At 36.2% G+C, this 16,596-nt stretch overlaps 1 protein-coding gene across 1 annotated transcript; it reads right to left on the reverse strand.

Annotated features, from left to right (window-relative positions):
* Positions 1–275: 275 nt before the first annotated feature.
* LOC134566224 (uncharacterized) lies at positions 276–1,085 on the reverse strand. The gene has a single exon (XM_063425931.1). It carries the CDS (start codon positions 1,083–1,085, stop codon positions 276–278), a length of 810 nt encoding a protein of 269 aa, XP_063282001.1.
* Positions 1,086–16,596: the final 15,511 nt, after the last annotated feature.

The raw sequence follows: 16,596 nt of genomic DNA on the forward strand, positions 1-16,596 counted from the left end.
ATTTTCTTTAACAATAATTGTGTTATTAGAAAGAGGAAAGATGGAGCCAGCCTTGATAGGGAATTATTCTGCTAACCCCGAGGTTTGCCTAGGTATAAAATAAATTATCTGTCCACCTTGAGAAGGCTAAATACAACTCATTCATACTAGATCCAGCAAATAAGCTGATACAATATTAGATTTAGAGTTATATTAACCCAACACTACATCTCACACTGCACCTCACACTGCATCTCACACTGCACCTCCCACTGCATCTCACACTGCACCTCACACTATATCTCACACTGCATCTCACACTCCATCTCACACTCCATCTCACAATCCATCTCACACTCCATCTCACACTGCACCTCACACTGCATCTCACACTGTATCTCACACTCCATCTCACACTCCATCTCACACTGCACCTCACACTGCACCTCACACTGTATCTCACACTCCATCTCACACTGCACCTCACACTCCATCTCACACTCCATCTCACACTGCACCTCACACTGCATCTCACACTCCATCTCACACTCCATCTCACACTGCATCTCACACTCCATCTCACACTCCATCTCACACTGCATCTCACACTGCCCCTCACACTGCACCTCACACTGTATCTCACACTCCATCTCACACTCCATCTCACACTCCATCTCACACTCCATCTCACACTGCACCTCACACTGTATCTCACACTCCATCTCACACTGCACCTCACACTGCATCTCACACTGCACCTCACACTGCACCTCACACTCCATCTCACACTCCATCTCACACTGCACCTCACACTGCATCTCACACTCCATCTCACACTGCACCTCACACTGCATCTCACACTGCACCTCACACTGCACCTCACACTCCATCTCACACTCCATCTCACACTGCACCTCACACTGCATCTCACACTCCATCTCACACCGCCCCTCACACTGCACCTCACACTCCATCTCACACTGCACCTCACACTCCATCTCACACTGTATCTCACACTCCATCTCACACTCCATCTCACACTGCATCTCACACTGCACCTCACACTGCATCTCACACCGCCCCTCACACTGCACCTCACACTCCATCTCACACTGTATCTCACACTGTATCTCACACTCCATCTCACACTGCACCTCACAATCCATCTCACACTGCATCTCACACTGCACCTCACACTGCATCTCACACTGTATCTCACACTGCATCTCACACTGTATCTCACACTCCATCTCACACTCCATCTCACACTGCATCTCACACTGCACCTCACACTGCTACTCACACTGCATCTCACACTGCATCTCACACTGTATCTCACACTGCATCTCACACTGTATCTCACACTCCATCTCACACTCCATCTTACACTCCATCTCACAATCCATCTCACACTGTATCTCACACTGCATCTCACACTCCATCTCACACTGCACTAACACTGGGAATATATGTTGCCTTGGGCTTGAAATGTCCCTTTTATAGTTTGCACAAAATTTAAGAAACCTTTTTTAACCCCTTAAGGACACATGACGTGTGTGACACGTCATGATTCCATTTTATTCCAGAAGTTTGGTCCTTAAGGGGTTAAACTGATTTAAAATTGGAATTTGAGACAAATATTCTTAAAAAAGTTCTTGGAAAAGTCATTTTAGTCAACAGACACGAGGAGTGGGAGAATCAGGGAGAATAAAGAGGGTAATCATGGCTGTCAACGATGCAGACATTTTTCTTCATGTGATTTCCGTGGAGTGCAAACCATTTAAGCATTTTTCTTTTTTTATCAAATGAATGTGAACAATCTTCTAATTGTAAAAACGAGCAATTCAATTCCAAACCACTTGCTATCAATGCCAAGTCTAACCGCAAAGTATCGCAGCCCAGACAAAAGTTATTTCAGTTGAAAATGTGATTTTCTCACTAAACAGCAGGTTAATGAGATCTAATGCATTTTATACCATTTTACTTCCTGTACAATAAGTGAGTATAGCTAATTGACTATAGTTTGAAGGTGATTATATAAGATATGAAGATCCCTGTGTGTGTTCCACCCACTGCTGCCATTTGCCTTAAAAACCATAAAGTATTCATTTTATGTCAGAGAGCCCACGGTTCTGCAAACTGTGAATTCTGTGAGTCGATATAACCATTCAAACGAAATGAGTAGCTCGTCTTCTGCTGGACATTTCATACCTAATTCGAAATGTAAAGTGAATGAGAAAAGTTAGTTCAAAATAGTGCTTCAATTTAAAGGGACACGCCAAGCATGTTATATGCCAATTTCATTTAACTTACCTTGTTTTACATACAACGTGTCATTTTACTGTTATGTAAACACTAGACTTGTGCGCAGCGAGAACATTTGTCTCAGTCAAACCATTTGGTCCAGAAATATTTTTTTTTTCAGGATGCCTAAATGTTTGTTTAGCTCAGAACTCAGATTGGAAAATGGGCCAATCAATGTGCTGCAACATATATACATAATATAATAGAACATGTATACATAATATAATAGAACATATATACATAATATAATAGAACATATATACATAATATAATAGAACATGTATACATAATATAATAGAACATGTATACATAATATAATAGAACATATACACATAATATAATAGAACATATATAGATAATATAATAGAACATATATACATAATATAATAGAACATGTATACATAATATAATAGAACATATATACATAATATAATAGAACATATATACATAATATAATAGAACATATATACATAATATAATAGAACATGTATACATAATATAATAGAACATATACACATAATATAATAGAACATATATACATAATATAATAGAACATGTATACATAATATAATAGAACATGTATACATAATATAATAGAACATATATACATAATATAATAGAACATATATACATAATATAATAGAACATATATACATAATATAATAGAACATGTATACATAATATAATAGAACATATACACATAATATAATAGAACATATATAGATAATATAATAGAACATGTATACATAATATAATAGAACATGTATACATAATATAATAGAACATATATACATAATATAAGAGTACATATATACATAATATAAGAGAACATATATACATATTATAATAGAACATGTATACATAATATAATAGAACATGTATACATAATATAATAGAACATATATAGATAATATAATAGTACATATATACATAATATAATAGAACATGTATACATAATATAATAGAACATGTATACATAATATAATAGAACATGTATACATAATATAAGAGAACATATATACATAATATAATAGAACATGTATACATAATATAATAGAACATGTATACATAATATAATAGAACATATATACATAATATAATAGTACATATATACATAATATAATAGAACATGTATACATAATATAATAGAACATGTATACATAATATAATAGAACATGTATACATAATATAATAGAACATGTATACATAATATAATAGAACATATATACATAATATAATAGTACATATATACATAATATAATAGAACATGTATACATAATATAATAGAACATGTATACATAATATAATAGAACATGTATACATAATATAATAGAACATATATACATAATATAATAGAACATGTATACATAATATAATAGAACATGTATACATAATATAATAGAACATGTATACATAATATAATAGAACATGTATACATAATATAATAGAACATGTATACATAATATAATAGAACATATATACATAATATAATAGAACATATATACATAATATAATAGAACATATATACATAATATAATAGAACATATATACATAATATAATAGAACATATATACATAATATAATAGAACATATATACATAATATAATAGAACATGTATACATAATATAATAGAACATGTATACATAATATAATAGAACATATATACATAATATAATAGAACATATATACATAATATAATAGAACATGTATACATAATATAATAGAACATGTATACATAATATAATAGAACATGTATACATAATATAATAGAACATATATACATAATATAATAGAACATATATACATAATATAATAGAACATATATACATAATATAATAGAACATGTATACATAATATAATAGAACATATATACATAATATAATAGAACATATATACATAATATAATGGAACATACTGCTTCTCATTTTTCTCCTCTTTTGCTCACTTTTCTCGCGATCTGTGAATAGAATCGAAATTTAGTGACTGTCCCCTAGCCAGCAGTCATCTTTTTAGCGTCACATGCAGAATTCAGAGTTGCGACCCCAAGCTGGACATGTTTGTCATTGCGCAGTTCAGTTGGTCCGTAGTGCAGATAAATTTTGGCTCGAAGTTCTGTGAATTCAGCCGATCACCCAATGCCAATTGCAGTTAGCCTGAAATGAATCTCCAAGTCTCGTTAACACTATAACAATTATTTTGTCAGAAATTGAGCCCTGTACACATCTCTCAAAGGGTTAACACACGCCTGACACTATTGTTAGTAAACTGAAGAAAGGGGGCTGATGGCGAAACCTTGAAATTTGGAAAACACATTAGAGTAGAAACCTGATTTATTGAATTATAAGCTAAAATCTCATTAAAGCTATCCCCTCTGCGTAAATAACGACTTGTGCCACTCCAAACCCTTTGGGTTCGCATTGAACGCAATTGCTAATTATTGCTTTCATTGAAAGAGACCTCGCTTATTATCTGCGCTGTTTCTGCTTCTGTGCCTCGGTTTCTATTAAAAATAATAGTTATCATAAGATACACTGCGTTAAAGTAAACAAAATCCACTCAACAAGACAGCATTACTTATTCCAATGCACAATTAACAATGAAATACACAAAGCACCATTGACGAGTGTTGTAATATCTATGTGTGTCTGTTTGTACCCGAGATCCACACAGTCTTATTACACATTATTTAATTGTGCAGACATCAAACAAGTAATGCAAATTGGAAATGGATTAAATTAAGAATAATTCTGCCCTTTGTTCTGATAGATAGACAGACAGACAGACAGACAGACAGACAGACAGATAGACAGATAGATAGATAGATAGATAGATAGATAGATAGATAGATAGATAGATAGACAGATAGATAGACAGACAGACAGACAGACAGATAGACAGACTGATAGATAGATAGATAGATAGATAGATAGATAGACATATAGATAGATAGATAGACTGATAGATAGATCGATAGATAGACAGATAGATAGATAGATAGGCAGACAGATAGATAGATAGATAGATAGATAGACAGATAGATAGATAGATAGATATATAGACTGATAGATAGATCGATAGATAGATAGACAGATAGATAGATAGATAGACAGACAGATAGATAGATAGATAGACAGACAGATAGATAGATAGTGCTTGCATCAGTCCATCCTTGCAAGCTCATTGTCTTGGTGTTATCTTTGATCCTGGTCTCACCTTTGCCCCACTTATCCAGTATGTTGCTAAAACCTGTTGATTCCACCTTAAAAATATCGCCCGCATCCGCCCCTTTCTCACGCAAGATGCTGCCAAGGAGCTGGTTCATGCTCTGGTAATCTCTCACATGGATTACTGTAATTCTCTCCTAGTTGGTCTTCCCAAAAGCTGAACTGCCCCTCTACAATCGGTAATGAATGCTACTGCCAGGCTGATCTTTCTCACCCGTCGTTTCTCCCATACCTCGTCCCTCTGTCAATTCTTACACTGGCTTTATGTATGATATAGGTGTCAATTCTAAATATTAACCCTTACCTATAAAGCTCTAACCAACTCTTCCCCTCTTACATTTCTTCCCTGATTCATAGATATGCCCCTTCCACTCCGCTCTGCCAGTGACCTTCTCCTGTCCGCTGCTCGCACCCTTACTGCTAACTCGGGCCTGCAGGACTTCTCGCTGGTGGCTCCCTTTTTTTGGAACAGCCTGCCTACCCCCATCAGACTCTCCCCTAGTCTTCAATTGTTGAAGAAGTCCCTCAAAAAACACCTGTTCAGAAATGCTTATGGACTCCCAGGGTAACTTATCTATACTTACCGTATATACTCGAGTATAAGACAAGTTTTTCAGTACATTTTTTTGTGCTGAAAAACCCCCACTCGTCTTATACTCGAGTCAATGTCTGTATTAAGGCAACTTACATTGCCATAATACAGACCAGGCTGCCGGGCTCATTACAAGCACGGTGGTCCTGTTGGGGGCTGGCAGCAAGCTGTTACTTACCTGTGCAGCAGCTCCTGTCAGCTCCCTTATCCTCCATGCCGTTCAGCTCCACTGTAAGTCTCGCGAGAGCCGCGGCATCTGAGCATTGCCACGGGTTACCCTGCAACGCCCCGCGCTGCACTCAGACCACAAGACTTACAGTGGAACTGAACGGCACGGAGGAGAAGGGAGCTGACAGGAGCTGCTGTAATGGTAAGTAACAGCTTGCTCCCAGCAAAATAAAATACAAATTGAAATAATATTAAAATAAAATAAAAATTGTAATAATATAAAAAAAAAATAATAATATTAAAATAATAATAATAATAATAAAAAAATAATAATAAAAATGCCCACCGCCCCACCAAGGTTACACACTCTGCATCACATACACAAACACACTCTGCATAATATACACAAACACACTCTGCATCATATACACACACACTGCACTCATACACACACACTGCATTCATACACACACTGCATTCATACACACACACACTGCATTATATACACACACTGCATTCATACACACACACTGCATTCATACACACACACTGCATTATATACACACACTGCATTCATACACACACACTGCATTCATACACACACACTGCATTATATACACACACTGCATTCATACACACACACACTGCATTATATACACACACTGCATTCATACACACACACTGCATTATATACACACACTGCATTCATACACACACACTGCATTACACACACACTGCATTATATACACACACTGCATTCATACACACACACACACACTGCATTCATACACACACATACTGCATTTTATACACACACTGCATTCATACACACACACACACTGTAAACAAATATTCAATTAATATAATTTTTTGGGGATCTAATTTGATTTAGAAATTTACCAGTAGCTGCTGCATTTCCCACCCTAGTCTTATACTCAAGTCAATAAGTTTTCCCAGTTTTGTGGGGTAAAATTAGGGGCATCGGCTTATATTCGGGTCGGCTTATACTCGAGTATATACGGTACTTCGTGGCTGTCACCCTTGCTGCCCTGTTGTGTATTTGTACCCCACCTCATATAGACTGTAAGCGTGTTTGAGCAGTGTTTGAGCCTCATCTACCTATTGTTCCTGTGTCACTGTGTAATTGTATCATTTATTGTAAATTTCCCCCTTTCATAATATTGTAAAGCGCTGCGGCATTAGTTGGCGCTACATAAATACCAACAATTATAATAATACCAATAATATCAATAATAATAATACCAATAATAATAATAATATTAATATCAATAATAATACCAATAATTATTATAATAATATTAATATCAATAATAACAATAATTATTACAATAATAGATAAAAACAGACAGACAAGCAGGAAAATTGTCATAAAAAGCCGGAATCCCAGTTGAAAATCTATTAATGAGCTAACCAGGAAATTATAGTTTTATTTTTCTAGAAAACCCTAAAATAATGCCTATTAAGGAAATGGACCATGAAATGCACCTTATAAATTGAAAATATAAAATCGATTATAACTATAATGGATTATCATTTATATACATTGCAACAATGTTGCTTGGTTACACTAAACACCTCTTTGCGCAGTATCAGTCCCTGCTGGGCCTCCATCTTGGCAGCCTTGCTAATGAGTGTAGAACAGGCTGTCCTATGGACATAAAAATCACGAAGAGGTAAAGGAAGTGACACAGGGAGTGCAAGAGGGTCCAGGTGGTTTAAGAGCTGCTCCCACTGCCGAGTGATGCTGGAGAATCGTAATGTCTCCATGACCTAAACAGACCAGTGGCTGCTTCCATTACCAGCGTGTCAATTACTGCCGTCCTTCCAAATATATGGTTGGTAAATTCTCTTTTTGTCACCAGGAAATCTGTACCATTTCTCCAAGATGGTCACTATAAGTGCCAATAGCAGCCATTAATTGCATTTTTTAATTGCACTTTTAGCACAAAAAATTAGAGGTATACGGGAATATATATATATATAAATATTTAATGTCAAATTAAACCGGAGATCGTTCCCCTCACAACACCTCCCTAATGAGGACAAAGAGGCCCACCCAGCCACAGCACACAACCGCCTTGTGCCCCCTCCACCTCTGCATTGCGCCCTGCACACAGAGAGAGTGTCCTGGCTAAGGCCACCCTATTTGAAGGACAGGTTGAAAAATCAACTCAAAATAACCTCCCCCACCTCCCCCTGCGGATGCCCATGTTCCTGCCAGGTGCATTCAGTCCCAAATTTCAATATAACTGGTACTTTGAGAATCCTCAGAATCCTATAGTTTCCATAGGATTTGGCTCCTCAAGGAGATTGCTGTAGATTCGCACAGGCTGACCAAATTCTCACCACATTTGGCTTTAGTAAATATGAGAATTGCCAATGTGGTTGGAATCCTTCTGGACAAAATCCAGTGTTTAATAAATAACCTTCCATATGTTATATTCCGTTTAGCACTGAGACTCCGCCGATGTACTCAGAAATCTGCATCTACTTATAATTTAAGTCAGGAAATGGCAGGAAAACTTTTGTTGTCTAAACATTAAAAAAACACCAATAAATCTGGTTGAACAGAGCAATGTATCACAGGTGCTCGTGCTTTTCAGGAGAACGGCTCTTACAAATAATGTATTGATTTCAGAGAGCAAGTTATGGTTATGTGAAATCCAATTTGTTAGAACGTGCAGATTTGAATTAGGTAATGCATCACAAATGTTTCAGCTAGCTTGCACTTCTAGAGACAACAAAAACTAAAAAGAAAAACAATTAAAAAACAAGACAAAAATAGTTTAATGAATTCACACACATTCCAAAAAAGATCAAATGTAACACTTAGTGATGGTCAAAGCAACAGTCAAAGACTAGGGATCTCAACAGAGTGTTAAGAGTGTGCGAATATAAGCGGTATGGGTTTGGATGCCCTACTAATAGTTTCCAAGATTGTATTAATTTACCTCTGCCAGCATCTCTGGGACACGGCCCCCAAATAATAAACCATCATATTTGCTGAGGAATGGTCAGCTACACATGTTAAAATTAAGCAAAACCTAATCAACAGAGTAATAGTCATAGACTTTAGTGCACATTGGGGAAACTCTGATTATTTTTTTGTGATTACCTCCAGCTTTGCTCATGTTTATAAAAATCCTTCCATTAAGGTTAATAAAGCGTGTTTTTATGCCAGTTTGAAATGAGTTGTGGTTCCAGCATGTGTTCCACTTTGTTAGAATGACTTACCATACCAGAAATTAAGTGCAGTTAAATAGGATGGTTATTTTGAGACAATTCTGGAATTTAAAAACCATCTTAGACAAGGACTAACCTGGTCAGTCATATGTATCTTCAACTCCATTCTGTTCTGAAACACTCTACAGAGTTCCATAGACTTGTTAAAAAATCAGTTCCAGATGCTTTTTCCGAATCAAGCTCCTTATAACCCAAACTAATCATTTTTCCCAGGTTTACATGTAGAGTCTCTTTCACCAAGCACAAGCATAGTATTTCACAGCCAGAAGACGAACATTTCAATAGGAAACCAGAAAAGTTAAGTCTAACTCCTGGGACAATTCATTTACTAAATAAAGTTTGCATAAGTCGTCTTCCATTTACAGTGTACAAGGGTGGTGGTGCTGGAAACACGATGTTTAGAATGTTTTCATATTCTGTGGATAGCTGCACCATAACAGTTCCGTAACTACATTGATGAAGCTGACTTGCATGTTACTGTTATTATTTCTTCATGCTTGCCATGTCTGTTAAAATTGAAAAACCTCTTAAGTCCCTAACATTTAATTGCCGTTCTTCCTGTCTTTCACTATCTCAGAGAATTTGGTCTCCCACCCAATAACTAAAATAGCTGTGTTTATGTGTAAAGAGGTCTTATCTACAAACAAACTCATTAAGTGTGTGTAAGAAACAAAAACCTGGCGGCAGTGGTTATGGTGCTTAGGGTATATTTTTAAAGGGTTAATCCACCCCAAATAGCATTTTAATAATGTCTTTGGTCAGAGTAACCCTTACTGGCATGCACCCCCAAATTGTTTGGGAAGCCCGATCCTTGTCCGGGGACATCACTTCCCCTTGCTGAAGGGGGAAGGACATTCAGGGATGAGGATTGGGTGGCACACAGGCGGAGCCATGCATCTACAGCTATTGGTAAACTGTTTCCACCATGCTGACGACAAACAACGTTTATTCACATATTTAATTTGAGTGGGATTATGACACTCTAATGACGCTGCAGTGAAGTGGACTTACACTTCTGGCCGCAGTGTGTGTCTCATAGTGAAAGGCTGAACATACAGACTCCAAGCACCACGACCTCATCAAATCACTAACATATCAAATCACAGTGAAAAACAGCATAAGCTGCTAAATCTGTTTTAAACAAAACTTAAAATGATATTGTTTATGCAACAAGATGAGACTATATTACTAAACAGTGTCAATTATTATGGACTTTTCTGAGTATTCTTCTTATATTAATAAGCACGTAGGGATGTATAGAAAAAGTACCCCTTTCTGTCTCATTAGAGATATATTTGCCAGAAGCTCAAGGAGGCAAGGTAAATGGTTAGAGTTAGGACCCACCCAAGAGGTCTGCCTTGACGTGGCAGGTGGGCATACCCTCTCATACCTTCCCATGGCCATTGGAGGTAACTAAAAACCTCCATTTGTAGAAAAATACATAGGGATGTGGAAAGAGCGCAGGTAACTTTTTTTCTTTGGTTTTTACTATATGTATTTTGACTGGTGTGTACTATGGTCATCGCTGCCGCCCAGGACTAATGGGAGTTTGCGCGCAGGACTTGTTTCTTTGTATTCTTCTTATATTGTCTTGACTTCTACCAATGACGGTGTAAGCAAAGCTTTATACATTTCAAATGGACTGTAGAAAAACAGATTTTTTTTCTTAATTGCTACCCTTGAAGTAACTTTGCATATCAAGGACTGTTAGTAAAACAGACGGCAGTATGCAGATAAGCTCAGCACACCTGATACATTCATTAAACATCGAGAAGAATAGAAATATGTAGCTATGAGATATGATGCTAAATGATGCAACAGTATTGATCTCGAAATGAATCACCTCTGGCCACAGTATTTCCTGTATATTCTCCCAAACAGATTTATTTAATGTTTACATCTTCAAATAGTTTTATAATTCAGAGAAAGGTTAATATGCAGAAATGTATGTTAACTACCACGTTATTCTGTTCTGGGTCATCTAGTGCGATGAGGTTAAGAACCACTGCTTGGAGAGATGTGTTTGGATTGCTTATGTTTTAAAAATGTATTTCAAAAACCCAAATGTCACCAAAAAAAAAAGAAAAAAAATTTAAAATGTAAAATGTGATCTAAAATATAAAAATTCAGATTCTTATGACCTGTCTTGATGTTTTTAATGTTACAGTCCTCCAAAGTACAAAATAGGTACATTTAATGTCACTTTTTAGGATTGTAACTTGAACGGGATCACAACATTCCATGAAGGTCCTTGATATCTATATAAACTCTGCTTGTATGTTCTTGAAAGAGTGTCTTTTGGCTCAACCTGCCATCCTTTGTTTGTGGATTGCTTTTCCTTTTGGGTGTAGAGGGACCCCTTATCTTTAGTGTCTACAGCCTGATCTGCTTCACTTCAGGTTCTTAAAGCTTTATCTACTTTGAGTTTGAACTACATTTCACCAAAGTGGACATTTTTACTTTATTTTACTCCAAAATCATCATGAAACAAGGATCTCTTCCATCGTGTCATGATATAGTGACCCTTTGATAAGAGCTGTATTTAGCTATTTATGAGTTTCTGTCTATTTATTAATTCTCAAATCAGACCAGTCATTGTTTTTGCTTATTGATAGTTTTTGTTCCCTTTCCTTGTTCTTTTGTTTGATGTACAGTGGTTCCTCGGTTTACAAACGCCTCGGTTAACATCATTTTCGGTTTACAAATTAAAATCCATTAAAAATAATGCCTCGGTTTATGAATTTTTTTATCCAATATGAAGCAAGTTTCCCCAGGATGCATTGCGCCTAGGAGGTTTGTAATGTTGCCCTGTGCATACTGGAGTCTGTGGGTAGCATGTATTGTCGACTGTGGAGGAGTTTGAGTTAATATTTGTGTCGCGTTTTGGAGCCATTCTGGAATATTTTTAACGTTTTTTGGGGACTTTGTGGAACTTTTTTGGTGCATTTCTCAAGCTGTGGAAAGGTAGGGAGCTGAGCTTCGTTGTTTGCATGCCTTTTATTGTATGTTCTGCATTGTGGGTTGGTTTCCATGCCAGCTCATTTTGACTTTTTTCTGATCTCCGGTACGGATTAATTGGTTTTCAATGCATTCCTATGGGACACCACGTTTTGGTTTACAAATTTTTCACAATACAAAACGTCCCGGAGAACGCATTAAATTCATTAACCGAGGTCCCACTGAATACATTTTTACCTATTGTGTAATTTGCTACGCATAACAATAATTTGTAATTAACAGTAATTTGCTACTGCAACATTGACTTAGCATTTAAAATACTGTACAATTTTAGTTATTATTTTACTTTTGGCGTAAAATAAAGGATTGTTTTTATTTACATATACCTTGGTCAGTAGGGGAGCAGGTCTTACCTTGAATTGCACGCAGGACACATTTACTATATTAGGTCTGCTTTAAGTCTGAGTGCCCCGTGTTGTAAAGGCCAAATATCACCAAATGTGTTGAAGAAAATAAAAATTAAATACAAAACAAACAGAGAAAGACCCACAAGAAAGTTTTCCAAATCTGCTGCGAATTTACCTCTTTTGCAGGATGTTCCCTGTCCATTCTAGCTCTTTTTCTGATATTAAAGGACCACTATAGTGCCAGGAAAACATACTTGTTTTCCTGGCACTATAGTGCCCTGAGGGTGCCCCCACCCTCAGGGCCCCCCTCCCACCGGGCTCTAGGGGGTGGAAGGGGTTAAATTTACCTCTTTCTCCAGCGCCGGGCGGGGGACTCTCCTCCTCCTCCTCGGCTGAATGCACATGCCACGCGCACATTCAGCCAGTCCATAGGAAAGCATTCACAATGCTTTCCTATGGACGCTGGCATCTTCTCACTGTGAAAAATCACAGTGAGAATCGCGGAAGTCCTCTAGCGGCTGTCAATGAGACAGCAAAAAAGGAAACAGTATTAACCATGGCGCTAGATAAAGATGCTAGAACACACTAAGTGGGAATAATCACAAAAAATCCTACAGAAAAGTGGATGCAAACAATAAACGATAGTGTGCAGCGCAAGTGTATGTGGTATCATACACTTGTGCTGCACACTATTGTTTATTGTCAATGAGACAGCCACTAGAGGCTGGATTAACCCAATTATAAACATAGCAGTTTCTCTGAAACTGCTATGTTTATAGAAAAAAGGGTTAAACCTAGCTGGACCTGGCACTCAGACCACTTCATTAAGCTGAAGTGGTCTGGGTGCCTATAGTGGTCCTTTAAGGAGTGCAATACAGCCAATATACATCGGATATGCAATGTATCAGCTTCATGGATTTTCAATAAAAATAACTCAACTATGTAAGGAATCTAATAATAGCTCTGATGCTAATATTCTAGGATTCTCGCATCTGTAAGCTTTGATTTGCGACCCGTGTTCATCTTCGCTAATGCCGTCCGTCTCATGTGCTATAATTGTGTGTGGCATTTTCACATTATTACTCTATTTGTGTCCTATTTACCTCTGATTTGGGCAATAACAATCAGAAGTCCTTGGGACTCTTTTAATTCATCTTGTTTCTTTAAAGACTCGCCAATCAAAATGCTAACTGCTAATTGCAAAGTGTTTTCCTTATTGCTGACACATACTGCTAAGTGACAATCCATTTAACGCAGCTCGAGCAGACACATTTTTAGTTGTGATTTAGATACTTCAGAGTCAACCTGCTTTTTCATGGGATGTTTCTATTATTTTGTCCACGCCCTCTATACATAATGATACTGCCTTGCATAATGATTCACTTAAAGGAACACTATAGTCACCTAAATTACTTTAGCTAAATAAAGCAGTTTTAGTGTATAGATCATTCCCCTGCAATTTCACTGCTCAATTCACTGTCATTTAGGAGTTAAATCACTTTGTTTCTGTTTATGCAGCCCTAGCCACACCTCCCCTGGCTATGATTGACAGAGCCTGTATGAAAAAAAAAAACTGGTTTCACTTTCAAACAGATGCAATTTACCTTAAATAATTGTATCTCAATCTCTAAATTGAACTTTAATCACATACAGGAGGCTCTTGCAGGGTCTAGCAAGCTATTAACATAGCAGGGGATAAGAAAATCTTAATTAAACAGAACTTGCAATAAAGAAAGCCTAAATAGGGCTCTCTTTACAGGAAGTGTTCATGGAAGGCTGTGCAAGTCACATGCAGGGAGGTGTGACTAGGGTTCAGAAACAAAGGGATTTAACTGCTAAATGGCAGAGGATTGAGCAGTGAGGCTGCAGGGGCATGTTCTATACACCAAAACTGCTTCATTAAGCTAAAGTTGTTCAGGTGACTATAGTGTCCCTTTAACTCAATATTTTGCAATGTTAGAATCTGGAATTAAAATGGATTTTATTTTACAATTTAATTTAATTTACAATCTTACTTAACACTTTGAAGGTACACCATATTTATTATTTCAACACTGACAGACATCTATTGAGTGATACGTATACACCTAAGAAATCCATTGGAAACCCTTAAATAAGCTCCAGTGCAATCAATTGACGTCATAAATTTACATCAATAGTTAACTGGACCAATATCTCTGTGCAATTTCTTTGTGAAAATGTTCTTTTCTGAAGGCCTGCAGAGTTTGTCTAACATTTAACATCATGAAGAACAAGTTACAAATCTAGTACGGCCATTTTGTGTTCTTGGAAGCCATGTTTGAAATTGGCCATTTCAAATACATAACATACACAATATGTTTTCCAGTTACATTATTAAACATGCTTAGTCACATCTAGACAGGGAACATGCCCTAAAATAAGCCCAGATATCTTGAACCCACCTGCCACTACATTCAGCTTCAATACCACATAATATCGAGACATAGGTTTAGCCGTAAACTAACTATAAGAATAAACTGCAAGTCGAGAGATTTTTCATAGATACTAGGAATATAAATGTATATAAAGATGTAGTTCAATGGTTACAGTGCAGTGTGATATGTTTGCAGTGATTACATTCTAAACATATAATAGTATTATTAGTTTATTTGATAATCAGCAATTATCGGGCTTAAACATTATACAAATTGGCAAAAACAACTTCTGGTATACGTCAGAAATCTGAATGTTGAAAGAAAACTTACTAACTAATGAATTGTTAGCATTATTTTAAGGCTGTGCCAATCAAAAAGGGCTATTGAAATTACACCTATATAAACCCTGGGGTTTCATCAATAAATTGATGAATTGTCAGATTGCACCAGAAACTCTGTCTCTCTGTTTAATTCCTCCCAATTGGTTGAAATCAACAAGAGTTTGTTTGTGAATCGTTAGGTGCTTCAGATAAAGAGATGGTTGGCCAACTGTAGAAGATACCCCGGTCAGATAAAGAGCCCTTTACAGGTATAAAAAAAGTCTGGGATGAAGTTCTGGAAAGGGACTGGTCAGGATTGGGTTAAAAATAGCCCAAATTTGGAACATCCCGAGAGCAGTGTAATATCCATTTTTAAAATTGAAGCTACGACTAGAGAAGGCTTTCTGGCTACCAAGTTGCAATCACATGGTATGGAAACAATGTATAGGGCAATTGTAATTTAAAGAAGCTGGAGTACTTCACAGTTCAGACTTGCAAAGCCGACCATGAAATACCAATAAGATAACCTGGATGCACCACACAATTGGACTTCATGGATTGAAGGCAAGAAGAAAGTAATTGCTGAAAACAAATATCAAAATACAATTTTAAAGGAACACAAAGATGTATTTCCAACGGTCCAATATTCAACGGTCTTTATCAAATCTGACATAGGCATCAATTTATTATTTTTGGATAAACTTTTCAAATTATATCACATATTTAATATATATATATATATATTTATGTTTAATATTTTGAAAATATAATTACAAAATGTAATCCAAAAATATAAAATCATTTGATAAGCTTATCCAAAAATAATAAACTTTTAAAATATAATTTTAATATATCAGTATTTTAATATTTTTATAGATTAATATATATAATATATAAGTTTATATTATAAATTAGGCCACATTTTTTGAGTAGTTTTCCCAAGAGGGGTGAAAATTGGAAGAAATTGGAAGAAATTCGGAGGCT

Source organism: Pelobates fuscus, chromosome 6, assembly GCF_036172605.1.
Source record: "Pelobates fuscus isolate aPelFus1 chromosome 6, aPelFus1.pri, whole genome shotgun sequence".
In the NCBI taxonomy this organism is placed as follows: Eukaryota; Metazoa; Chordata; class Amphibia; order Anura; family Pelobatidae; genus Pelobates; species Pelobates fuscus.

Coding starts and splice junctions, on each gene's coding strand:
- LOC134566224 (XM_063425931.1), bottom strand. CDS start 1,085: ATGGAGTGTGAGGTGCAGTGTGAGGGGCGGTGTGAGATGCAGTGTGAG.